At 52.9% G+C, this 24,947-nt stretch overlaps 2 protein-coding genes across 2 annotated transcripts; both read right to left on the bottom strand.

Moving 5' to 3' along the window:
- Window positions 1-3,935: 3,935 nt before the first annotated feature.
- N0V96_007974 (uncharacterized protein) lies at window positions 3,936-6,235 on the bottom strand (the record flags this gene model as incomplete). The annotated part of the gene is made up of 4 exons (XM_065758176.1): window positions 3,936-4,734; window positions 4,789-5,470; window positions 5,529-5,902; window positions 6,204-6,235. The coding sequence occupies 4 exons, from the start codon at window positions 6,233-6,235 to the stop codon at window positions 3,936-3,938; spliced, it is 1,887 nt and encodes a 628-aa protein (XP_065613318.1).
- A 9,790-nt stretch (window positions 6,236-16,025) lies between these two features.
- N0V96_007973 (uncharacterized protein) lies at window positions 16,026-18,689 on the bottom strand (the record flags this gene model as incomplete). The annotated part of the gene is made up of 2 exons (XM_053194362.1): window positions 16,026-18,560; window positions 18,657-18,689. The coding sequence occupies 2 exons, from the start codon at window positions 18,687-18,689 to the stop codon at window positions 16,026-16,028; spliced, it is 2,568 nt and encodes an 855-aa protein (XP_053048212.1).
- Window positions 18,690-24,947: the final 6,258 nt, after the last annotated feature.

The following is a 24,947-nucleotide window of genomic DNA, read 5'->3' as shown; positions in this document are numbered from 1 at the left end:
GCGGGTTATTTATTGGCGCTAACGGTTCGGGGTCTTGAGCCGCCGGGGCCGTTGGATGGGTCCTTTACGGGGGCAGCCGCGGTCGGGCGGGGCGGAGCGCGGGCAAAACGCGCCTCGCAGGGACCCGACCTGGACGTCGTAGTGTGAGTGGGGGAAGCACCAATTCTTTTTTGTTTGCCGTTCCATTTGAGTGGCACCGGTGGGCAGAGTGGGGTTGCTTTTTTGTCGGGGGCGAAAAGTGCTAGTGGGAAACGGAGTCGCTTTGAGTGGAGCTTGCTCTCTGTTTCGAGCGTTGTTTCCTGTAAGCAGATCATGTTTAAGTCCGGGAGAAGGGTTTCCATCAGAAAGAGTGCGAGCATTGATTAGCATACAAAGAAACGGGGTGTGATGTCGTTGTCCTCGGGGGCCTGAGCGAGCTGTCAGGTTGGACTTTGTGTCATTGAGGCTTGACACCCTAGAGTAATCCGTGAGGCTCCTCAATAAGGGCAGAACTTCTTCCAAACAGGACACAAATATCCGTACTTCAACCGAGCCAGGGAAAGCTTTTTTTCTGCTTGCGGAGAGTCCGCGCTTGTCCACGCTCCGTCGAGTGCAGTTTCCAAGATTTCAAAAGTCTGATATATTGCCAAGAAAATGATGGAATTGCCAGTGCCCCAAAAATCCAATGCCGCGATACGAAATACCGGCCGAAAGGGTGGAGCCCGCTATAGCTGACATCGTCTTTTCGAATTGTCATTACGAATCACCTGCAGACTTGAGAGATGCCGGCCGGAGTGGGGGTAGGAGAAGATTTCCATGGGCTTTTCAAAGTTCAAGCTTCTTGATGTGGGCTTTCGGCAACAGTAGCTTCTTCGGGGATCCAACAGCCGCAAAGCTCCCCCAATCTTTTCTATTCCTTGTTGGCTGCCGTTGATGCCAATGTTGCATTCTTTATTTCGCCGAGTTTGCCCATCGTCGAGATGGAGCGAGTTGGAAGTTGGTGAACGCCGTTGCAGGCCCTGTCAAAAGTCTGCGAACCGGGTACAGCAATCAACGGCAGTTTTGACTAGTCCCCGTGTCGTAACCCCCGGCGGCCTCACTTGGAGCTCATGATGTAAGCTGTGTAAAGTCGTTCGATGCATACACTACATACGTGACTGCATATACCCCTTTGACCGAGTGTTCCCAGGGGCAGGCAATAACGGCCACAATGATGCGGCCTACTGTGATGCAACTTCGGTCCGGCCACTTTTTCCCACTTTATTTTGACATCCGGTCTACAGAGCTAGAGTAGAGTACTGCAGCATTGTTTGCACTTTTGTCATATGCTCGAACCATGTCACACATGTTTGCATGCCACCATGTCGTAGAATCCAGATGCAAAAAGGATCAGGATCAGGATCGGTGCTAACAACCCTCCCTTGCATGACAGATTCAACCCACCTCCAGTTTCTCCCTCTGTTTCTAGAACCATGTCTGGAATGCCACCGAATGCACAGCTTGCTTTCCCCCCCCCCCCCTTTTTTTCCGTTTTTTTCTGCCCGAGTCTCCGCGGCGGTATGCACAGATCGTACGAAGAATTATAGGGCCGAGACTTTTCTCAAATTTGGGGATTCACTGATCAGTGATCACGGATTGGCTGTAACCTCACGGGTTCGCCGTTGGACCACCACCACCACCACCAGTCTCACACCGCCCTCCCCGGTCCCAACGCCGCCCAGAAACGGGCTCCTCCGAGGAAAGCTATCAGTCGCGCGCGGCTCACACTAATTAGTCACAGGATAGAGAGGAGGAAGCTAATTTGCCCTCCCGATACCACACTCCGTATCTGGATGACATTCCAACCGAAGCTGCCGCTAAAACCATCGCGGACTCCCGCGAGATTCGAGAAGACGATGCCCCCCCCCCTTCACCTCCCCTGTCATGTCTTGCTTGTTGTCTTCCCAGATGTCTCACCGTGAAGAAGGAGCGTAGAAAGAAGTAGACAGGTCGAAGGAACTTGAAAGAAGGCTGAGGAGGAGAGGGCTGGAGTTTGAGACAAGCGGCGGTGATCTATCGTAATCCCGCGCAACTAAGGGGGGCGGATCTTCCGCGGGGTCCTCGGGGCTCCCAATTGATTGTTGACGTCCCTGGTAATATCAACGTCGTCGTACGAACTAAGAATCGTGAACAACAGCAGGTGTCCGCAGGGGAAATGACACCATGGACGGAATCCAGCTGTCAGCCTCATCTCCAACTGCATTAGTGTGACTTGATAGTGTTGGGCTGCTGAGCAGTTGAATCATTGCCACAGGGCTGATGCTCCTCCTGGCGCTAGATATGCGTTAGCCCTCTTCGTGGCCTCCGAGGGGACCGCCTTCTACGCCACGCATCAAGTCCCAACGGGAGTCTAGACTCCGCCAGAGCGCTGTGGCGGCCACGCGCTTCATCGTGCCGGAAACTTTCTTCCTAAGCCGGTCCCCAACAGTGCGGCTCAAGTCCACAGTATTCGAAGATAGCACAGGTTGAGAATATTCGGGCGCCGTCAAGCCGCTGGTGCGAAAAAGGAGGGGAGGGAATCCGGGCTGGCCGGCTCGGAGTTTTGACGGCCAGCCGGTCAAAAGCACTACCACCTCCTGGGCTGGGTTTCCCGTAGTAAATCTAGCTACTAGATATGGTTCCCGAAAACGAGAAGAGAGTAATCGCATCTAGCTTACCATATCGTTCGCCTTCTTGCCTCTACTCTGTCCTCGTTGAGCAATAGTCCCTTCACGTCACCCTCCAGAACCTGGATATCTTTTTTGGAGTTGTGGTTCTCTAACAAAGGAAACTGATCTCTTCATCTCGCTCAGCAGACGAGCCTCGTCTTGATCCCAAGACGCACATCCCTACACATTTCGCGCTCGATAGAAGAGCTCTCGATAGAACGAAGAGGCCACCAGTGAAGCTTACTAATTCAACTAGACGAATCGACTCGGCGCAGATACTGTTCCTTACCCCCCATAACGAACGAAACGAAACAAAACGAAAACCAACTCCTCTTCGATACCCTCGGCCCTTGAGGCCCCTCGTCGACGAAGTTGCTTTGATCGAATCTCTCTGGCCGAAGAGAACGACGGCCTCCTCCTCCTCCTTCTCCTCCTTCTCCTCCTCCTCCTCGACTCAATCCCTCCGCTCTCCTCGGCCCCTTTACGCCGCCACGGTACAACCCCTTGAGAACAACCAGTATCTGGACGACGACGACGACGACGGCGGTGGCGGTGGCAATAATACAGTCCCTTGGGGCCAATAATCCATCGAGTATACACAAACATACCTTGAAGATGGAATTTTGCCCCCTTGCAATGAGGGACGGGTACGCTTGCTAGTAAGACAGCCAGTCAGTCGCTTGTTGGCCGAGACCATGGGCAGCATCAAGTCGGCCACGGCGCAATCTCGCTGTCAATCCGATCCCCCATAGACACTGATAAAGTGACAAAGGAGAGTATTTCAACATCCTCCATAGCTACAAAAGTAATTGTTTAGTTGGGCACGCAACCTTCTTCTTGTCGGTCGCCGAAATACAAGTAGATAACATAGAACTTTTTGGTATTCTCTGGCCCGGCGTGGAGCTTTTTCCTTTAGTGTTTCCCCCTAACCTTGTTGCTTGGCATTATTCGTTCCTTTCCCCCTCGTTTCCAACTTCTATCATCGCGGCCGGTAGTCCGGCCCTCGTAGCAGTACAATACAGTATCCGTCACAATGTTCACTCCGAAATGAATCAGAAGTCAACCCGTCGACGTTAAGCACCCCTTTGTTTCCCCCTAATCTAAGTTTTGTTAGAAAGAAATGATTGCCTTCCTCGTCATCCTCTGGGTATCTTTGCTTCCTCCCAAAATCATTTTTCTGTGCCCCCAGGCTTGGTTCGACAAATATGCTACTTGCTGTGATAACCACTGCAGACCAGGTACCCCAAAATGCTTCCAGAACTACCCATACTAGGAGTATTCTGCCGGAACGTACATTGGTACACTGGGAGCCGTGTACCCCGGAGGCCCGGCCGCCGGCACCGCAGCACCATTAGGACCGCCAGGCACAACGTAGTTCGCAAAGCCTTGAAACTGCTGCTGGCCGGGGCCTTGAGTAGAGAACACGGGTGCGTTCACGGTCGGAGCTGCAACCCCAGCTACCGCGACGGGAGGCATCGCGGCGCCAGCTGGCAACGCTGGCCCCGAAGCAAGAGGCCCTCGAGAATTTGCATTGGGCACAGCTGACCAGCCCCAAAGCTGATCAAACTCGAGCTCTCCATCACCTGTGTCCGAGTCACCACCCATCCGCGCACTTTGGTCGCCCTGTGACATGCTGGGGGTACTACCCGCTGGCGAGGCGACGGCTGACGGTCCTGTAGACGTGGGAAAGCTATGGTCCGTCTTCATTGACAGCGGCGGCGGTGCCATTGGTTTAGCTTTGTTTCCTGTCATGCCCGATACAGTGGCGGCCAGCGAATTTTTACGAGAAGACTTGAAGATGGTGCCAATGGGGTCGTTGAGGGATGTCGGGGATAGCGTCGGGGGCGCGGGCATGGCTGGCTGCTCTGTCTTCTTCTGTTGTAATTCGTAGACGACGTTGCGGAAAGATGTGAGGATGAAGAGGAGTCGACTGGCCTGAGGGTCGCTAGTAGCACAATACCGCATGATAGCAATGGTATTGGATATCGAGGCCCCGTAAGTCGGGTTGGGGTATATAGATGCAAATTCGTTACTCAGGATAACGAGTGAAGCTGCGAAGAGAAAATAGCTGCGGGAGGTGTTAGCACAATGCATTTTGAAGTCTAGTATCGTAGTTACATACAGAACAAAAGGGTTTCGTTGGGGGAGGTAGTTGCTCTCAAACGCCTTTTGCACGTAGATGATAGTCTGGTTAGAAGCGTGTAAGCATGCCTCGCAGTACTTGGACATGCGGTTGATCCAGCGGGGGACCGGGAGAGCAAGGCCGCTACGCTCGCCGTGAACCTTGCTCAAAAGACAGAGGAAGAATGGACGAGTCAGTAAAAGAATAGAGTGGCAGTATAAGAGGTTGACATGAAGAGCCGCGATACCCTGCGCTGGGTTGTTGGGATCGGCGGCCACCCGGTCACCCGCCAATTCGGGGCTCAGAGTTGTGTACCAGGTGTTGCACTGCTCCCAGATCTCTTGAGAGAGGCGGACGGAAATTCGCCGGCGGGCGTAAATCTTTTTGAGAATCTGTCCAACGATTCGACAGGATCGCACGGCGGCGTCAAGCCCATTGTCGGGATCCGTAACACGGATCAATTCCCCTTGGGAGTTCTTTTCAAACACCAAAAGCGCATCTACAGAGCACTCTTCTTCGTCAATGGCAACCGGTCGGCCTAGTGACGCCGCGAGAAACCGATCGAGAACGAACAGACTTCTCCAGAGGTTACGGCGGAGCCGGATCTCCTCGCCTTTGAAAATAAAGTGGTTCTCGTGGACCCTGTGTAAGCCAAGCGCAAAGCCAGAACGGACCGCCATTCCTAAGAGTGAAAGCATTAGCTATGATATTCCGCACAGAACAACAAATTATGGCCTCACCAAAGTAGGCGTATGCTGCGTTACGTTTTGATATCGCTAGCATATAAACAGCCATCAATGACAGTGCCTGCACAGACCAAAAGTCCGCGTCTTCGAATCCGGAAATGGGGTCACCAAGTGCTTTGGCACTCCTGAAGAATAGCTCGGCGCGGTCATATCGACTTGCTCGAAGCTTTTTGAAAATCACGTCTTCTTTGCTACCGGGAAGTGGTGTGCCCAAGACAGTGCCGATAGCAAAGGTCAAATGCAATAAGCAGAGGAAAGAAGATTGCGCTGCCAGTGGATCTGTGTAGCAGGCCTCCACGGACTTTTCAAATGCTGCTCTGTTGAAGACCTCGATCAGGCCGTGAGTCTGTAACAAGTCAGCGACCAAACTTTATAAGCGTCGGACTAAGTACTCAAGGGAATCACATACATTCGTAAAGAAGGAGTCGAGCAGTGCGTTAGCTGTATCTCTGTCGGGCAGAATATGTGGAGGCCGAATGTTATCCGGAATAGCACTGGTGGCCTCCATTATCTTGTGGCGGCTAGGATCCATGGTAAAGTCGCTGGGCCCAACGCTCGCCTCCACAATCATTCGTATGAGCTGTAGATAAGCCAACGAGGCCGAGTCGCCAACATAGACTGATTACATGGTTAGCAATAAAAGCAATACAACGCTCTGGCATAGGGTACATACGGAGTCTGCCTGTAGGGTCCTGCAACATTCTGGTAGATTGCATGAGCGAGGTCTCTTCATCAGGTCCTGAAGCGGTGCTGTGCCTGGAGCGAATACCGAATTCGCGGTCTACTCCCAGCATTTCATGATCCTGTTCGATGGATGGCTTTATATCAAACCCGGCTGCTGGTTTCGCATCGTTGACTGGTTGGTTCGGTCTCGAGTCCCATGGGGTCGTGGCCGCCGCGGGGCTCTCAGATGTGAGTGAGCCATCCGGGGCGGCTGGCTTCACCGTCGGTAGTTCTTCAATATTGCGACGCTTGGAAGGAGAAGCTAATTGGTCCGGGGTGGTCTGCTCGGAGCCATTGCTAGTCGTGTAGGTACACTGAAGACTCCTCTTGGTACAAGTGCCGCAAGGGCGAGCACCGTTGCACTGTCAAGTATCGGTCAGCGACTGGAAGTGACTTGGCGACTAACGTGATGCGGGAGGGGGACGGGACAAGGTCTCGGAAAATTGCAAATAGCTAGCATTTGCCGAGCTTGAGGTCATCCAGATAGACCGGGATGCGGTGTACACGAGACCGGCAAGGCGGTAACCCGTTGTAGATCGATACTGGGGCACTTCATGGGATGAACCAATGATCCTGGGAAGTCTGTGACCAGATCGTCGGGTTGCCCACAAAGACATGCTCTGACGAGGGGCACCCTGGGTGCTCGAGGAGATGCCCCGTTTAAGGGTCCAGCGAATTCAGCAATGAGTGCGAAATGTTCTACGAGAAACAGCTCGGAAAACAGATGGAGAATGGTGTATCTGCATGGATGCCCATCACCCACTTGGATGGACCGGACTTAGTTGGCAACGTAACATTGACAATCAAGGCAGAGAGGGGAGCTTCCATGGGTAGGCACGATTAAAGTGTAATTTTGGTCGAATTGCGAGGCCACGATCAACGTGGTTAGAGGATCCGTCGCTATATCGGACCGGAGAATTGCCCAACAAGAGATAATTTCCGATACATAAGCTAGGTATTGAATGATGGGCAGTCTGAACTCCCATTCATGGTAATTGGGATGGGATTGTACTTGGTCCTTCTGGCGACTAGCCAAGACCGGCACGAGGAAATGGTGGGGAGCTGTCAAGACGGTTTGGCAACGCCGCGGAGGGGGGGGGCTCTGGCTATGCCGGTACTGAGAGCACTAACAGGATGGACAGCTGGGGTAAAACGTGATGGACTGGGAAGCGAGCAGGACAGGGTGGGAAGAGACGACAACAAAGAGTAACGATAGTACTGATCGGCCAGGTTTGGACTTGGGCTCTGCCACGAAAAAGAAACAAAACCAGGGCACATCGGGTAGATTGGGGATGGGGAAAAGAGGATGCTTACCTTTTGCTTTCGTCGCTTACACGTGTCACAGGCCTGTGCAGTCCGTTGGCGCTTGTCCTCTGGGACCTTGGGTCGGGTCATTGTCGAGGATGTTGATGCATCAGCCGACAGTCCATGGACCCTGGATGATGCCCGTTATCCGACCAGAAGACGATGTGGAGTTGGAGATCGGAGCAGCAGCGGCCGCACCTACACCAAAAACGTCGCAGCGGCGGGGATGGCGGGGGAGGGCGGAACTGGGCGGGAGCTGTTTCGAAGGTACCGGTATAGACTACAGCCTACAGGTGACTGTAAGTGTACAAGCTGTCCCGGAAGGTGAACTGTAGAGAGGCGGATAGCAGCAGACAGCAGGTGCGGATAAGTGTAAGCATAGGTATGCTCATGCTTCCCTCTCACTGCTGTACGTTGACGGGAATGACGGGCGAAGGCAGCGGGTAGGAGATGAGGGTGCGGAAGCCGCAGCCGCAGAGACGGTTCCGTGCTCTGCCCCCGGGGGGCGGGAAGCTAGTAAGGGTCGGTTCTTCAAGCAAGCTTTTCTGACATGTTCCGACGACGGACAAGCAAGCTCGCTGGGCGATGATGGGCAGGCGAGGACAACCGTAAGTGGGGAAGCTTGGGCTTTCGGGTATGGGGGGGGTTGTTACTTTAAAGAGCAACACCTCGAGGTACGTGATAGTGAGATGTGACGAGGGAAGCAGCAGATCTCAACCTGTGTTATGCCGCGCCAGGTTGGCTCGCTGCGGGTGGGCAGGAAAGGATAGTGCTGGACAGGACTGGACAGCTGGGCAGGACAAGACCGGTGGGATGGTATGGGAAAGAGATGGAGGGGACCGCCGTTGCGGCAGGCGGAAATCGGCGATGGCGGGGAACGACGGGTGGAAGGACGGACGTGGATGTGGACGTGGAGGCGAGAGACAAGTAGAGCAAGGCCGGACGAGAATGAGGAAAGGGTAGAGAGAGGACTGGGCGGGCGAGGGAGGGAAGGACGAGACTTTGATCGGATATGGGACAGGCGACCAGTCCAAGAGACTCATCAAAAAATGGGCAAAAGTACGAAGGACGCGCGCTTGTTACGCCCAACGCAAGTCAGGCCAGGTGAATGGGGACGGGGACGGGGGAGTCGGGGACTGGGGTGAGCGAGCGTCTTTGGACTGGAGCCCTTCAGGGAAGCAGGGTCGTGGAGTCAAAGTCGAGCCGGAGCCGCAGGCAAAGGCAAGGTCAAGGTGGTCAATAAGCTCGAGGCGAGTCGAGTCGCGCAACCAAGATGCGATGCGAAGCGGGGACTCTGAGAGAGGGTCGAGGATGCAGGCCAGGGAACTCTGAGAGGAGGGGGTGAGGGCCCACGCAGGATTCAGCTTAAAGCTAGGACCGCATTGTAGGGCAAGGGGGGGTTTCCTTCAAGACGGGAGCAATGGGAAATCCGGGCCCCCGTCATGTCATCTGGATCAAAGTCGGATTGGGAGAATTCGAGAGGGGCTCAAAGTCGTGTTCAAGGGGGTGGGCGAACCAAGATTGACTCACCTTTGTTCCTGATCTTCTGAAGAAGGCGAGACCCTAATGTCCCGTTCCAGCAGAACAGACAAGACCAGGTCCAGGCCAAAAACGGCTTTGACGGGACAGCATGGGGGTTCAATATGCCCATGTGCGCGGTATGCGTCTAGAGACAACCAGAACGGCGCCGCCGGCTTATATAATGCTTCAGTACAGCACGTAGGAGGGACGGAGATAGTAGGTCCACGCCGGCCGAGTCTACTGCAAGCTCGACCCCAAGATTTCCGAGGGAGGTATGTGTACTTGCATATCCTATGTTATGGATTGACATGCATGGCAAGTGATGCTTCGATGATGATAACGATGATGAACCATCCTGAGCGGAACATATCTCTGGCCGTCGCGCTTGACCTTTTCTTGCCACAAATGTCCGATAGAAGAATTTGGTCTGGTCTACTTGAGAGTTTTGGGGTGACAGCAACGCATGGACGGTAAGGAGCTGTCAGAGCTGCGGCTCGTAATCTTAGGAGGAGCCAGTGAGTGGTTGAATCAAGGGGAACACAGCATTCGACTGGGCGCAGCCGAGAAGTGCTGGTCTCATGTTCAGAGGGTTAAACGTTCAAGACTCCTCCGTGTGTACGATGTGACGAAGCGCCGGTGTGCGACGCTATTCAAGGCTCGTTTGATGAGGTTCAGAGTTCAGACGCACGAATAGATGTCCCCCATGTGCGTGGCACAGACACTTTGCAGCCAAGCAGTCGTCTCGCAGATCTTTCTTGCAGAGCTCATGCAGAGAAGAAGCATGGCATTCATCGCGGAGCTGGATCAATGTTTTGCAAGCCTCCAAAGCCAGTGGCGCCACCGCTCACTAGCGTTGGATGAGAAAAGCAAGAGGCCCCGAGACATGCTTTTGCGATTTAGCGGCGGCGTTTGCTGCCTGCCCTGTCACTTCACTGTGACCCTGGACTGGTGGCTGTCTGCCATGCATAAGATGCACGAGCTCGCCGTAGGGCGAGTGCCGGAGGTGTGGCTGGACCTCGAGAGGCCACGGCTCGGCCGAACGTCTTTGGGCTGGGCTAGACTGGGCTGGAATCTGCTGGGCCCCCAGGCTACAGTGAGCACGCGAGACGGGCGAGGCTTGCAGAAGCGTGTCCAAGATGTGAAACCATCATTCTTCTCCCTTTTCCCTGGGCCTTGGAGCCGACATGACCGGAGATTTCCATCTCACATCGGCGTAGGCGACTAATCCATTGAGACAACGTGCTTCGATTGGAATGGTTCCGACAGCGTGGTAAGGCACCATCTCTCTCAAATCGACTAACGTGCCGTGCGTGCTTCCCGAAGGATGGTTCGCTGGAGCTGAATCGACTAAGCACCTGGGTGACATTCTCCGCGGCGTTCTAATTTTCGCCTATACCAACGTTAGCCCTGGTTACACTTTGCGATAGCTATGGCTCAGGGCTTACTGAGGCGCTCATATTGATTGAGGAGCTGAAGGCGGCAGTCGATACGCATGAATGAAGTTTGGATCGGACTTGAAGGTGCGAAGGCGCATCGTGTATTGACGCAGCAAAAGTTGGTGATGGTGAGTGATGGTGGCGAATGATACTGCATAACACGGACGATGTAACGGGTGGGAAATGCCACAATGAAGCATCTCGATTGCTTGGTTAGGAGATGCAGAGAAGAAGTTTGTTGATTGCAACCTGGAAGTTACTAAGGTAGATACGGATACCCAAAACAGAAACAGGTGGTACCTAAGGTATGAGCAGAGCTACGTATGCCGTCCTCGGTGCCTCCTTCCAATGTCTTCTTTTGTTGCACAGTGCTCCTTGCTCCTTCTCCCCCCACGCCCGGCGACGCCCGGCGCCTTGCTTCCTGCCTTCCGGAACCAAAGCCGGGTCGGAAGGAACTGCGTCGGTACCAAGGCCGGCCCGGCACTGATACAAATGCATGTCCAGTAAGGTGCAAGCCCCCGCACCGATGCAGTCGCAATCGGGTCCCCAGAAAATGCTCCTTCGGGAGAACTAATCGTTTTCTCGTTTCCCCCGCGCCCTTCGAAATTTCGTGGCTGCTGGACAGCGGGTTTTTTGTGTTTTCATCCCAGTACGGAAATCCACACCTACACCGTCGCGTCATCGGATAGTGCACTCCCCAAAGTCAAACATGAATCGCAACACAGAACCATTCATTCGCACGCCATTCCGTACGGTACTTATACTCCAAATCCCGTACTCGAAAGTAACTTACTACACACCCAGATGCCTTACCCAGTCATTCTGATTCCCCTGCAGCAGCCTCCTCATCTCAACTTGTCTTGTTAAATCTTATTCTGTTAGCATTCATATTCATGAGATGGCAGCAGGCCGATCGATGTTTGATTTGGGCAGGTTGCCACAACACAGACTTGCCTATCACAGGGCAGCACATGGCCCTGCAGATGCTGCAGGTTTTTACATCCTGGATATAGCTGGGTCTGCAGGCGAGTTCTTTACCGCAAACGGCCTTGGTCGGACAGCGCACTCACATATCATTCCTCATCGTCATTGAATTGCCGTTTCCGGGGATAGTCTGCCTTACCCAGACCCGACCGTCTGGGAGCATTTCCACCACCCCCTCTGACCCTCAAATCTCTTCTTGTACACATCTCGCATTTCGACTACAGTAGTACCTGCCATCTGCGCTTGACCTCTTCTTTCTCGCCTTACAACTCTCTTGTCGCAGAGTCCTCCTTTTTAGATCGGCATAGGCTCTAGCATGAGAAAATTCTGCCTATCGTTTGTTGCTTACCACTCGCATCGCTATAGCAGCCTTTACATGATATGGGTCATGGGGTGATCTCATTTACAAGATCATGGTGGATTACCTGCTAGGTGGACGTTCGAGACAGTTTCCGTCAGATTGCAAACATCGCTACTCAAAACCAAGTAGACGACTCTCTTATGTCAGGTTGGCCGCCCTGCTTGCTCCAGGTTCTCGCTATGGTAGGTCTGAACAAAACTCGCTCTTCATTGTGTCTATGCTGTCTCGACTTTTCCCAACGCGTAGTGTGCTAGATGACGTTCGCTTTACTCATCTAGTCCTAACGTGGAATCTTCTCCTACATCAGTTCCCCTCAGTCAGGTAGAACGTGGCTGCTATCAACTCTTCCAGTCTTGACCTCCCGAATTTATCACATATACAGATTACTATTCTTATATACTGTCGTCTGTTGAAAAATGACCTTCAGATGCTTCCCAAGGTAGGTCATCCACTCATGAAGGCTGTAGGAATGCTTCGATTCCTAGCCACCGCATAGCAAAGGTAGCGCTCCTGATTCCATCAAACATCCTCCACTTGACATTTCCTTCATATCGTGAGGAAATGGGGCCTGGAATAGAGAGAGAAACTGTAGTCAGTGTGACCCGCGTATGGCATGGTTCCCATGATTGTTCGCATCACCACAAAGGGGTATCAGCTTGCAATCTTTAGACACAGATTAGAGCCTAGTATCTGAACTCCAACTGGTGTTGTATGACACCAGGAGATCTAATGAATCTTTCTGCTTCCAGGTGTGACTCGAGGCTGAACCGACCTCGAGAAGAGTAGGACCTCCTGCATGAGGTTCCAACCTACAGCACATGCATCAAAACGATCAAGGCCTTGGTCTGACGGTTGTTCCGCTGGAACACTGTGTGCTTGGAACTAGTATAAAAGCATATGAGTAACAAGACTTGTCTAGACCAAAGTCCACGCAGTTGATTGTTCTCTCAGTCCTAGTCACACCATAACTGCCCATCAAATATTGCTCCAGTATAGGATTTATGTGACCAGCTGGAGCCACTGGCCATCGATTTATATCGTCTGCAGCTTCCCAATCCTTGTACTCCTTTTCGGGCTCGTCATCAGCCCCGACTGTTAACAGTCTTTCCTCTTCGCCACGGCACCCGAGGCACAGTCTCCTTGGCACGATAAAGCTTCTAACCTTCATTATAAGACTCCAGTAAGAAGCTATGCCGCCTTAATGGCCCTCGGTGCGTGTGGAACCATCTCTCACTATGTTACAAGATTCGAACAGAATCTTTCCGCGGATGAAGAAAAGGGTGGAGCGCCACCCGAAGAATACTGAGTGCGATGATCGGAAGGTCAAGCTGAAGCTGGTAGTCATGTTATCAGCTATCGACATCCCGATCCGTTGCTCTATTGATCTGTCTTTGTATGATCGGCACCCGACGCTCGAATGGCAAGACTCAATCAGTACTCGACACTTGGTTTTCTGTTTCACTTACTCAGATGAGATGTAATTTCTGGCATCTGGTAGTAATTGATGATCGTATCAGCAGACTGGCACAATCGAATACCGCAGTAGACGAGCGCCACCGGATCGGCGACTCGGGAGCGAAAAGATGCGCGAGTTGGCAGCACTGGTAGATACCACCTCGTACAGATCACTTCATCCCACACAACCATCATACTTCTATTCCCACCGCCATAACTATACTCAAACGGAACATAACGCAGAATATGTTGGTCAGCGAAGCCTAGGCAAGCTTTGGATGTGATATCAGGGTGGGTTCCCGCCGCGTTTTGCAACGCTGCGATATGGAGGTCCGGGAGAAGAGCAGTAGCACCTAACTCCTATGAATTCATGCCGAGCTTACATGGGAACAAAGCATATGACTCTCGTAAGTCATCTTAGTTCACGTTGAGAGACACAGGGCCGCTCTTGGTGACTATTCAGATGGAGGTGACGAGAAAGAGCCCTCCTGTAAACGAGGAGGTCATTTACACTCTCCAAGCATTGAGGTCTGAAGCTTGGGGTGTAATGTGCTTATAGGAAATGACCCAAACTATTCGTCAGGCGGTCTTGCATTATTTTGGGTTGTTATCGGCATGGATTGTTGTCGAGTGAAGGTATTTAAAACGCCTTACCTGGATGCGGAGTGTTGCTGGTTACGGCTTTGAGCTACAGAAGTACTGACCAAATTTTTCGGGAATTATAATGGAACACACTTCATCGGAGCCGTAGCAGAAGCAAACGCTATCTCATCATCAGCTATACTCCAAGAGATATATGGCTCATAATCATCGATTCCTTCTGTCCCGTTGTTCACACCCGAATATCGGTCAGGCAGGTAGGTACTTGGAGAAAGCGTGAGTGAAATCGGCCTTGACTTGACTCCAAAGTTTTGGAGTCGACATTACTAGGGTGCACAATAACAGGCACGCCAGTTTTCTCCCAAGACTGTATTTTTATCAATTCTTCTCACAGGACTAAGTGCGTGTCCGACGTAGAAGATCCCATCCCGTCGCAATACTGACTTGAATCATATACCAGTACTTTCCCATACATTCTCAGGATAGAGCCCTCCTAGCCTTGGGTGGTCGTACTATTGTGAGGTTACGTACAAAAGAGTAAACGTGTCTAAGGAGGAATAATATTTCGTCCCTAACACCGCCACCCTTCAGACACGTTTCCATTTAAACGTCTTGATGGCACCAACACAGCAAACCCAAGGTATCCTATAAACCCAAAGACAGGGTCTCAAAGACGTGGACCCAAAGTTAGACCCTCATCTGTGATCCCTGATTGTTCAACTATGGATATTTGTCCAAACTTCCCCCAGTCCCCGGACATGAAGGTGGAAAAGAAAAGCATCTGGATCACTAACAACAAACGGCAAACCTCTTAGATGTTGCCATGGGCTATCCCAAGAGGGTTTCTTAACAATATAATATCACCAAAAAGAGTTCCTGGGACCACAAACAAAACCTTGCGTCAGAGAAGATGCCAGGAGAGCACGAAAGCCACCAAACCACTCGCGCCTGAGCCGGAAAACCGAACACAACGTCAGAATTTAGGTGCGCGCGAACCATGCCTTGTCATTACTTTACCCAGGTAACATACTTTGGGGGAGGCGCAGCACCATCCACACTCGAGGAATCCATTCTCTTCAGAAATGGCTCATCAGTTTTCCCTGCATGTAAACACAATCGCTGCTCCCGAGCTGCGGCTGAACGGGTAAATCAGGCAGAGGAACTCCCCCTTCCCCCTTCCCACGGTGATGTGAATCTGGAAATCAGTTCACTGGGGTCTGTGTCGTTTGAGTCTGCCATTCATCCTTTGAGCGGCCACTTCTTCACAATTAGTCGACTTGACGGGAGCGCTGGCTACAGTCTTCAGTCACATCATGAACCAAGATAACATGTAGAGTAGCAGAGCATGGGGCTTCAGCCATGCGACGCCATTGTCTTTCAGATCGAACAGACTGAGTGTGTCCACCACGAACAATGGATGTGTCACAGATATATCACATTGCGAGGAACAGCGAATGGAGCATCGTCAATGAAGTATGCGTTTCATCATGTATTAGAAGCCATCCGCCAGCTTGTCTTATGGACAAGTATTCATCTACCATAACCAAACACACAATGCAACTCATGCGGGATTTTTTTCGTGCCCCATGAAACCAGAAATGACTAAAGCCACTCGAGATGTGTTTCCGCCAACGCCAAATTGAAACCTGCAATATGAAAAGAAAACGAGTCTTGAGAAGAGAAAGATGCCTTCGCGCGCAATGTCACTCGCTTTTTGTCCCTCCCATCCCCGTGATACCCGAGAGTGACCTCTGTACCGAAGTCGCGCTGAGAAACCAAACAGACGGGAAAGCGACAAGATCTACTGTGGCCTTCTACCACCTCAGGCGGTGCAATCAGTATCAAGAGAAAAATGCGTAGACTGAAGCCAGCTGACCGCCAAACCAGAACGCCTTGTACGCTATGCTCTACCATGCTAAAAAAAAAAAATAAGTGACGAATAACACAATGGTTGGAGGTGAAGCCAACGTCCATGCTCGTGGCAATGCCATGTGCAATGCTGCAGAAGGAGAATTCAAGAAAGCAGCCCAACGGTAGAATCGAACCTCAAGAGGGGGGTGGGGGTATCATGAAGGGTATCATGTAGAAAGGGCAAGTTTTTTTTCTTTAGCCAAGGGTGCGGCCACTGTGAATGGCCGCGGGGTGGTGATGGGAGTTAGTCCGAGGGGTGGTAGGACTGGGCCGAACTGTCGAGGCTGGGCTGAAGTCTGGCACCGAGTATGTTGGCGGACGAGAGGGATCCCAGCCCTCCTCACTGAGCACACTGAGGTAACCATTTCCAACCTTGTCTCGCAATGCTTCGATCTTCCGGCGGTACATTTCCCCGCTGACATCCCAGTCCTGGGAGTCTGATGGAGTATCGCGGGTTGTGTAGATGGGGGGAAGTTCGGGAACCACGCTAGTGTCTATGCGGGGCACTTCAGGTTGGGAATTGGCCTTTCGATTTTCGGCCAGAACGGCGGAGGGAAGTGGAGGAATCTCAGGGGCCTGCGAGATACGGTAGTTGTTGGTGTCTGAACCGACTGCGGTGGCTGTGGCCTCGGAAGCAAGCACTTTGATGTCCGCAGGGGGTGGCGGCGCGATACCAGGAGTCACCGTCACAGAGGCGTCCGTGGTAGATAGGTCCACTATCCGTCTCTTCGGTGTTTTGCGGCGGCGAGTAGAACTAGTGTTCACCTCGCTAGTAACAGCTTTGGGAATAGGCCGCTCCTTGCGAAGAACAGAAGGCTCCTTGGGGATGTCGTAGATGATGGCTGGCTTGCTGACGTCGACAGCCGGGATGTCGGCGGGTGCGGGCTTCACGACCGGCACGGCGGCGGGCACCGGAGTACGCTCCACCAAGTATCTCCTCTCCGAGTACGTGGGACCGCAGTTGTCAATGACAACGTCCTCGGTGTAGCCTGGGGTCTTGCGGAAGAGGTTGAAAATTGTGATGCGGTAATCCTTGTGGGTGCGGGTGAAGGGGTTGCCCTCAACCCAGATCTCCCGGATGTCAGGGATTCCAGTGAGTCTGGCCAGCTCCATAGGGTCTGACAGACGATTGTCTCGAAGGTCCAATCGCTCGAGAGGATAGAGCTTCTCAATGCCGGCGATTGATTGCAGGCGGTTGGCGCGGAGGTTGAGAGCCGAGATGGCCGGGAGGGGGTTGCGCGTCAAGGAGTGGAGCCCATCAATCATGCAGTGAGAGAGGTTAAGTGCGCGAAGTGCGGTAAGGGTAGCCAGACTGTCGGGGATCTGAGTGAACAGATTGGATGACAAGTCCAGGGAGTGAAGGGTGTTTGCGAGGGGAACCAAGCTGGTGGCAGGGATGGAGGTCATGGAGTTGTCGGCCAGACTGAGGTGCTTCAAGAACCGCCACTTTGATGCTGGAAGAATACCCATGCTCAAGAGATTCGAGGAGCTGTTGGCGCGGCTATGGTGCCACGAGTCCGAAAGACTCGAATGCGAGCTGCCAGAGCCGGAGCGACGAACCTTGTGACCTCCTCTCATGTGAGAAGGATTGCGGGAGCTGACTGGGCGAGTAGGCGAATTGCTACGCGGTCTTGATCCCTTTGGGGGCGACATGGCTTCGAACGTTTCCGCCCGAGCCAGAGATGGCCGTCTGCCCTCACCGTGAACATCGTCCACAGCATGGTCTTGTGTGCTTAGAGAACCAATGCCCAGGTCACCAATCGAGTTGCGCGGGTCTGGTGAGCCCGGCGTCGAGGGTGACTTGTGAAGTTCAGCGTGAGGAATGGTGGGACTTCTGCGAGGGCTAGAACTTGCGGGCCAAGGGGTAGTCGGCGATGATTGTTGCTTCGACGTCCTTCTCCGTCGCTTGTCCATATCGTCAAGTACAATATCAATCAGGATATCCGCAGGGTCCTCAACACCAGCACGCTTGAGCGTCAGCGATCTCAGCTGCTCGGCCATGCGGTCCCATCCAAAGAATTGTCGGAAGTCGATGCTGTTCACCTCGAGAGCTTGAACATTCTTGAAGACGTATAGCGGTACTGCTGAGTCGAACGGGAACTCTTCATAGCCGCGGATCAGCCGGGCGCGCCAGTCGGGGGCAAGGCGAAGGCAAGGAATCTTGGTGAAGGCCGAGTAGAGGTATTTCAGGTCGGCCTGTGTGGCCGCCTTTTGCCGCTCGGTACGGGCGGCCGAAATGCTCGCACCGATGCCAAAACTCGTCCAAAGTGCCGACATGCCCGACATGACGCTTCGAACGCTGGATACGGAATGGATGGATCCGACATCAGAGCCGCGGCTTCGGGATCGCTGGGTGTTGCTCAAAAAGGAGACATAGTTGGCGGATGTTGAGCTATCGTGTAGGTTCTCGAGACGAATCTTCATAGGGCCAACGGGAATGGCGAGTTCTTCGAATCGAGATAGTAGGTAAAACAGATGGTGCGGCGTCAAGGCTAACTTCGCCGACTTGACAGTATGCGAGGTGAAGTTCAGAGAACCGAGAGAAAGAGCGGATGCGAGTCCGCTCGAAGTTGAGGCCGAAGTCGAGGGTCTCTCGGGAACGACCGGTGATTGAGGCGTGGGAATGGAGCTGACGCTCTGAGAGGAGCCATGGCGAGAGGCAGCCTGTCTTCGAAATTGCAAGGCGTTGGCGAGAGCCTTTTCGTGCGTGCGCACAAAGCTGGCCAGTTGCTGTAGACGACGATGTTAGTACAACCAGCACAGCAAACCAGGCAGCGCAGCCTGGCGGCAAAGACATGATAATATGGCTCTTCCATAGTAGCGTACCTTTATGAACAACTCCCCGTCTTCCGAATCCATGATCAAGGACGCATCAGGGGCAGACGGAGTACAGGGTATGAGTATCTTGGGGGTTGAAAAGGAGGGAAACGGCGAGTATCGGCGTCTAATATGGTCGTAGGAGGTATCGTTCGTCTGTAGCACCAGATATCGCTGATAAGTCGGACGACGGATGCCAGTCGTGACCGGTTACACCGCAGGCTGTACGAGGAGGATTAGTATGTCGTTGATGCGTGGCTAAGTGCTTTCAAGCAGGTGAGAATGGGAAAGTCGGAGTGAAGAGTCGAGGAGAACAAGAAGCGCCGTTGCGACACTCTGCGCAGGCAGCACAGTCGGAAGAAGTGAGGAGGCTCGTGAGAGGGACCACGAGCAATGTATTGCCGTTGCAGATGCTGCAGGAGCGGTCTTGTCTCACAACGCTGGAATTTTGAGGGGGGAAGTACAAGACGCCGAGGACAACGAGGGGAATGTGAAGTGGTGTTGCCAACTCTCGAAAACACGGGGCGGCCGACGGTGGTGAGTGACAGATGATACAGGCAAAGGCAAACACAGGCAGACAGTGAATATGACAGCCAACAGCAAAGCAAGTGAGTGGTGCAGGATGCAAAGTGCAGTGTGCGAGGCAGAGATTTCCCCTTCTCGTTTCCTCTCCTCCAACGAGGCGGCAAGATAAGCAGGCAGTGTAGTGAGGAGTCACAAAAACGAGGCAACAAGCTGGGCAAGAGGCAAAAGGCAGCGGTCAAGAACCATGGCACTGGTTTCCTGGTGTTGTTGTTCTCCTGAAGGGTGGCCAAACAGAGGGTACTCACTTTTTTTTCTCCTTGGTGTTTCTGGCGGGAAGCGAGATAGAGGTAGCTCACCGGGGACAGTGGCTCTCTTTTCTCGGGTTGTAGATTTCGGAGTGCTCCTCGTACGAAGACAGAGGAGGTTCGAAGTCGGGTCGGGAGGATAAGGAGGAGGTTGAGGGTATTCGGAATGGTGATTCGAGGTCGAGGAAGCTATTTCCAAACTCCTCACGACAACTCTGCACGACACAGAGAAAGGAGTGTGAGGGAAACCGAGAAGGGTCTTTCTTAGATGGAAGGGGGGTGGTCGGACGGGGTCCGGGTTTAATAATAACAAATGGTCGCCAACCCAGGCTGCTGATGGTGGTGGTAGCGGTGCTAGGAGGGGAGGTAACAGGTATCGGTGGGAGTGGGAGAAAGAGAGAGAGAGAACCGAGAGGTGTGGTGCGCGGGTTAGAGCGGTAGGCGGTACGAGAGGAGGTACGCACCCACGCTCTTCTCTCTCTCTTTCCTTCCCTCTGGCCTTGGATACCTAGATACCTGATAGGTCTAGGTACCGGGTAGTGTACATGGATGTCCAGAGACTCGGTACGTACTCAGACAGCCCACCTCGAATCGACCCACCCGCACCCACACCCTCAATCCACCAGATGCAGCGAACAGAGAGGACCAGCGGCCAGCCTTCCCTGACGGGTGACCCTTGACCAGGACATGCTGGTTTGAATATCGACAAGGGACTTGATGGCCCATCTCAGTCTCCCACTTTTCAAAGGTGGATACAGATACTGGAGACTGGAGACTGGAGCATCCATGATCCAGCAACATGCCATTGCAAGTATCTGAACATGGAAGAGAAAGAAACCCCACAGACTCCAAGGACACCCTGATCGTCCAAGACTACGGAGTACGTCTGCTTTTCTTTACCTTAGCATCCCATCCCCCCAGCACCCGAGAACGCCCATGTTCAACATAGCACCGCTCACTTTTTCTCTTAGTCGACCCTGAAGTCCGCACCCTGCCACAGGAGGCGCCAAGGAGGGTTCGCCAGCGGCAGCCATGAGCAAAATGGAGTGAGAGAGCTGGGCCAAGAAGACGACGGTTGGTTGTGGATGGTGGTGGACGATGGGAGAGAAACGCTCGCCAGAGGCAGAGACTGGGTGAGAAGGAGACAAGGTTGGAGTGATTGGAAGCTGGGGTCACCCCTGTTTCGTGGCGGCGGGTCATTCACTCAAAGCAGACCAAAGTACCAGGTACAAGCTGGAGCGCCATTTCCATTTCGACTGCAACTGCCTTTGCCTTTTTTTTCTTCTTTTTATTTTTTATTTTTTTTACGATCCCCTCCTCCTTCCTCGTCTCACTCAACTCAACCGTTGGCGTGGCAGGCGTGGCAGGCGTGGCAGGTGAGGCAGGAAACAAGAGGAACTCACGATGCCTGCACCTGCCTCCTGTCTATCATCAGCCTACTCCGTATCTACCTTACGCCGTAACCACGCCTGCCTCGCAACACAAGATGACGAATTGCAACATGGCTTAGCTAATACCATTTACTCGATACTGAGTCTCTTCTTCCATTCTCTCTCTCTCTCGTTGCCTCTTGCATCTTGCAGAGCAGACTTGCAGAGACGTGCAGCACGGCCTGCAAGTCGATGCCTCCGTGTGTTTCTGTTTGTCTCTAAACTCTGCTCATCACATTCTTTCCCTGCCGCCGCGACTGCCTGCTGCGCTGCACGCCTGGTTGACTTGCACCTTCAGTTTTAAGACGTGCATCGCAAGCGTAGTAGGCGGCGACAGGGTGCAGTTGCACCTCAGTCGACAGGCTGATTTCTGGCCCATGTTCTTTCTTTTTTCTGTCTCTTTCTCCTCATCCTCGACTCTCCCGGTCTCCGTGCCTTTGGCACCTTGCCGATGCTTCTCCCAGCGCAACCAACCCATCCCCCCGGAACTTGATCGTATCCTCCTTGACCACGGCTACGACTCGAACCGGCCATCTCCTGCTGTTGCGACTTGGTCACCAATGCCGCCGTCTCCACGCTGCCCGACCCCCCGACGAGCCCCGTTCTCCTTGTCCCCTATTTCTTACATGCTTTGCTCCGTACTGCGTACTATCCGTACTCGATTTTGTCCCACGACTTACGACAACCTAAGATGACATGCACGTGTGTCCCGTATCTAGTATCGCAGATACTGCCCGGCTCCAGACAGATGGCTACATTAAGCGTCCAATCCGTCGAGCTCTCCGGCGCACGGTCGCTCCATCATCTCCCACCTCTGCCCGGCCCTGACAAGCCTGAGTAGTGTCTCCGTAGTAGGTACCCTTGTTTTTCAAGTCACCCTTCCTTCTCTTTTCCCTTCTTTTAATTCTCCGTGGCAGCACACATCAAAACAGTCAAAACATCCATCGTCTTGCGCCTCCGTCACCATCTTCTCCGTTGCTTGTCTCGCCATCGGTTACTGGGCGACCAACGGGCGGGCGTGCGGTAGCGACGGTCAGATGACACCCGTCGCCCTCACTCGGAATGGAACACCTGCGAATAGACACGATTGTTCGCTGCACTCTGTTGGTCACCGGCCACAGTGAGACTGACGGCTGACGGGCGCGAGGCAAAGAAACTGTCCAATGGTACTTCGTACTCTGTACAAGCCCACTCCAGACCTCTCGCCCGTTTGTCGCCGAGATTTCGGAGCTCGTCTGGGGTGTCTAAGGAGGGGTCCACCGACAGAGTGATCCTGGCTTGCGGCTGGGGCTTGCGCTTGGCCCCAAACGTGTGACAAGCGACGAGCAGCACCTCGTCAGTACGGGTATTGGAGGTAGCACGAAGAAAAGGAAAAGGCATGGTATGTCTCTGCCCCCGAATAATATCAAATCGTCGGCCAAGTCTCCACCATGAACCGGCGCGTCTCACTCGGTATGTCTGCACCTCTGGAATTCGTCAAAGGATTTCATCACGATCAACAAGCACCAAGTGTATCGGGATTCTCTAGCAGTCGCATTCCTAGCACACGAGACAATCACATCATCGCGACCCCATCCGGATCCAGCGCATTGGGATGGCCGGGCGAGTGTGAGCCTTGCGCCTCCAACCTCTAGAGCAGGAGCCAATTCGCTTCCCCAACTTGCCGGCCTCGGGTCCGGCTGGTGCGCATTTCCACCTCATTTTGTTCATGCGAACTAGCATCAAGGATCTCCAAAAATCGGTCCAACCGCCAATTGCCATGGTATTTTTTTGTTTACACCATGGAAGGTGGTTGTTTTTGTTGACGGGTTCCCCGTCCAACTTGTCAATTTGTGCTGTACGGAGTAGTGTCAATCGCCTGCGCTTCTTATCAGTCTGTTGTCTCCACGGGGTCGTCTGAAGGCCGCTGCCATCTAGCAGGAGAAGCCAAGCCCAGCAAGACCACGGGCCGTTGATAACGCATTCCAGCGAACATGGCCGACTCGTCATGCAAAGGACATTAAACTATAATGCCGTTGCCCGTTGCAAAATGGACTGATTACGCCATTGTTGTCGGACGGATAAGGTCCACGTTGACAATGCGATCTGCTGCAGCTTGATGCCGTGTCAATATATCTGCCTTTGAGGTGTTGTCGTTGTCGTCAATGTTTGACGCGACAAGACGCGGCGCGAGGGTTGCGAAGTTGCGATGCGGCATTACTTTTGGCGAATGCACAAGGTAACGTCGCGGGGTGTTTATACCATACCATTGCTATGGGACAATACTTCGTACTCGGTAGTTTTAGCCTGGAGAAGACATGGGCGCCAACATCGTCAAGGCATATACTCGGTATGGTAGTTGATATTGACATGAAGGACGATTCAATAGCTCGAGTAGGCGACTGCAAAAGAAAAGCATAGTAAGATTGCAGCGGCTCAAGAGACCCAATGAAGCGCATGGATGGTCACGGCGACACTGGATCGTGGCGGAGAGGTCAATCTCGTCTTTTCATCGCCTGTTTCGCCTGGCGGTCCACTGGAAGCCCCCAGCACGGTCATCCCATGTCGTGCGCTAAGGGATCCCGGGCAATATGGCACCCTGCAGGCCACCCCACTCAAGGACCCTCCATCGTCTTTTTGAGAAGCGTCGAGGGTACCTTGTACTTGGAAGTGTATGGATGGTGGCGCCTTCCTACCTCGAGCAATGGGTAAAAGATGAATCTCACTCTCATGCGCAAACAAATCTCACTGGCTAGGATTGTTGCCATGTCCGTGCACTGCGCTCGTCAGACTTAGCGTCTTGGACTATGAACTTGCCTGCCTTTGGTACCGGTACTTTACGGAGTAGGTACCTCCACCTCATGAGGAGCAGGAGCAGAGGTACGTACTGCATTTGGAGGTGGAAGGTCGACAGGGAAGCCATGGAATATCGGGCCAGCACAGAAAGGCATTCCTTCTTCGCGGCTGCATCTCCTCCACAATGATACAGCGATATTCAACGGCTGCTATCGCCACCCGAAAGAAGAAAAAGGTGGTCCCTTAATCAGTCCGAATCCATGACTCTGTCTCTTCGCGACTATGGCCGCCTGTAACTCGACATCAGATATATGAGCCTCATCTAAGTACGTCGTTGATTCGTACTGCGGGAATACCAAGGGCCACCTTAATGAAAACCGGTCGTTGGTGAGAATAAGCGGTGCAGTGTATCGAAATAGCTGAACCGTTGCGACGCTGAGGCAATGTCGAGGCAACTTTAACCTTCTTGTTTCTGTCTTCCCCCAGATCATCCATCTAACCGTTTCTCCAGTTTCCAAGGGTTAGATTGAATGTTTGCCACTACGTTTTTAGAAACTGGGCTGAAGAATCGACACCTTACCCAAAACCAGAATTTAAAAAAAAACCCGGGGTAGTAAAACCAAGATTCTAGAGGGCTGAGAAACATGTTCTGGATGGAACGTTTGCCCATGCCAATACCCAACTCAGATAGATATGTTTTGCGCCTCAAACAAGACTTTGACCGGACTAGAATAGCACACTGCTTCGACTCTGGCTGGGCAACTTGGGTAAAAGCATGTTGATGATAAATCCAAACGAAGAAACTAAAGTGTTACCAAACAACACCAACCACCACGTTTGTTGACTTAAGAGTAGGTAAGTACTTGCAATGGCGCACGTTTTCTCTCTGAACCAACCTAGTCCTCCTCCTCCTCGGCGCGCGAACCCTTCGGACCCGACTCTGAAGCCAAAGAGATCCGCGCTACTATTTCGAGAACGAACACGGTCAACAACCCGGCCTTTCTCCAACGACATGACATGTGCCCTGCGCTTAGTACCGTTTATCCGCACTGAGGCGTGGTAATTAACCTGCCTTTTTGTCTTGATTAACCAACCTTGCAGATATTCTAGGTATAAGCCTAAACACAGCCCTTTGGGACATTATCTGCCTTACAGACATCGATAGTATCCAGTGTTTCTCATCTTCTCCTTTTTCTTCTTCAGTGTCTCTTGAGCCTTGACCATTACTTCAGGTAGGCATGAGAAAGGGCCAAGGTATACCTACA

This window comes from Colletotrichum fioriniae (assembly GCF_027942845.1).
Source record: "Colletotrichum fioriniae strain IMI 355084 chromosome Unknown scaffold_9, whole genome shotgun sequence".
In the NCBI taxonomy this organism is placed as follows: domain Eukaryota; kingdom Fungi; phylum Ascomycota; class Sordariomycetes; order Glomerellales; family Glomerellaceae; genus Colletotrichum; species Colletotrichum fioriniae.
Note: the sequence above shows the minus strand (reverse complement) of the source record. Positions and strands in the feature narration are given on the sequence as shown.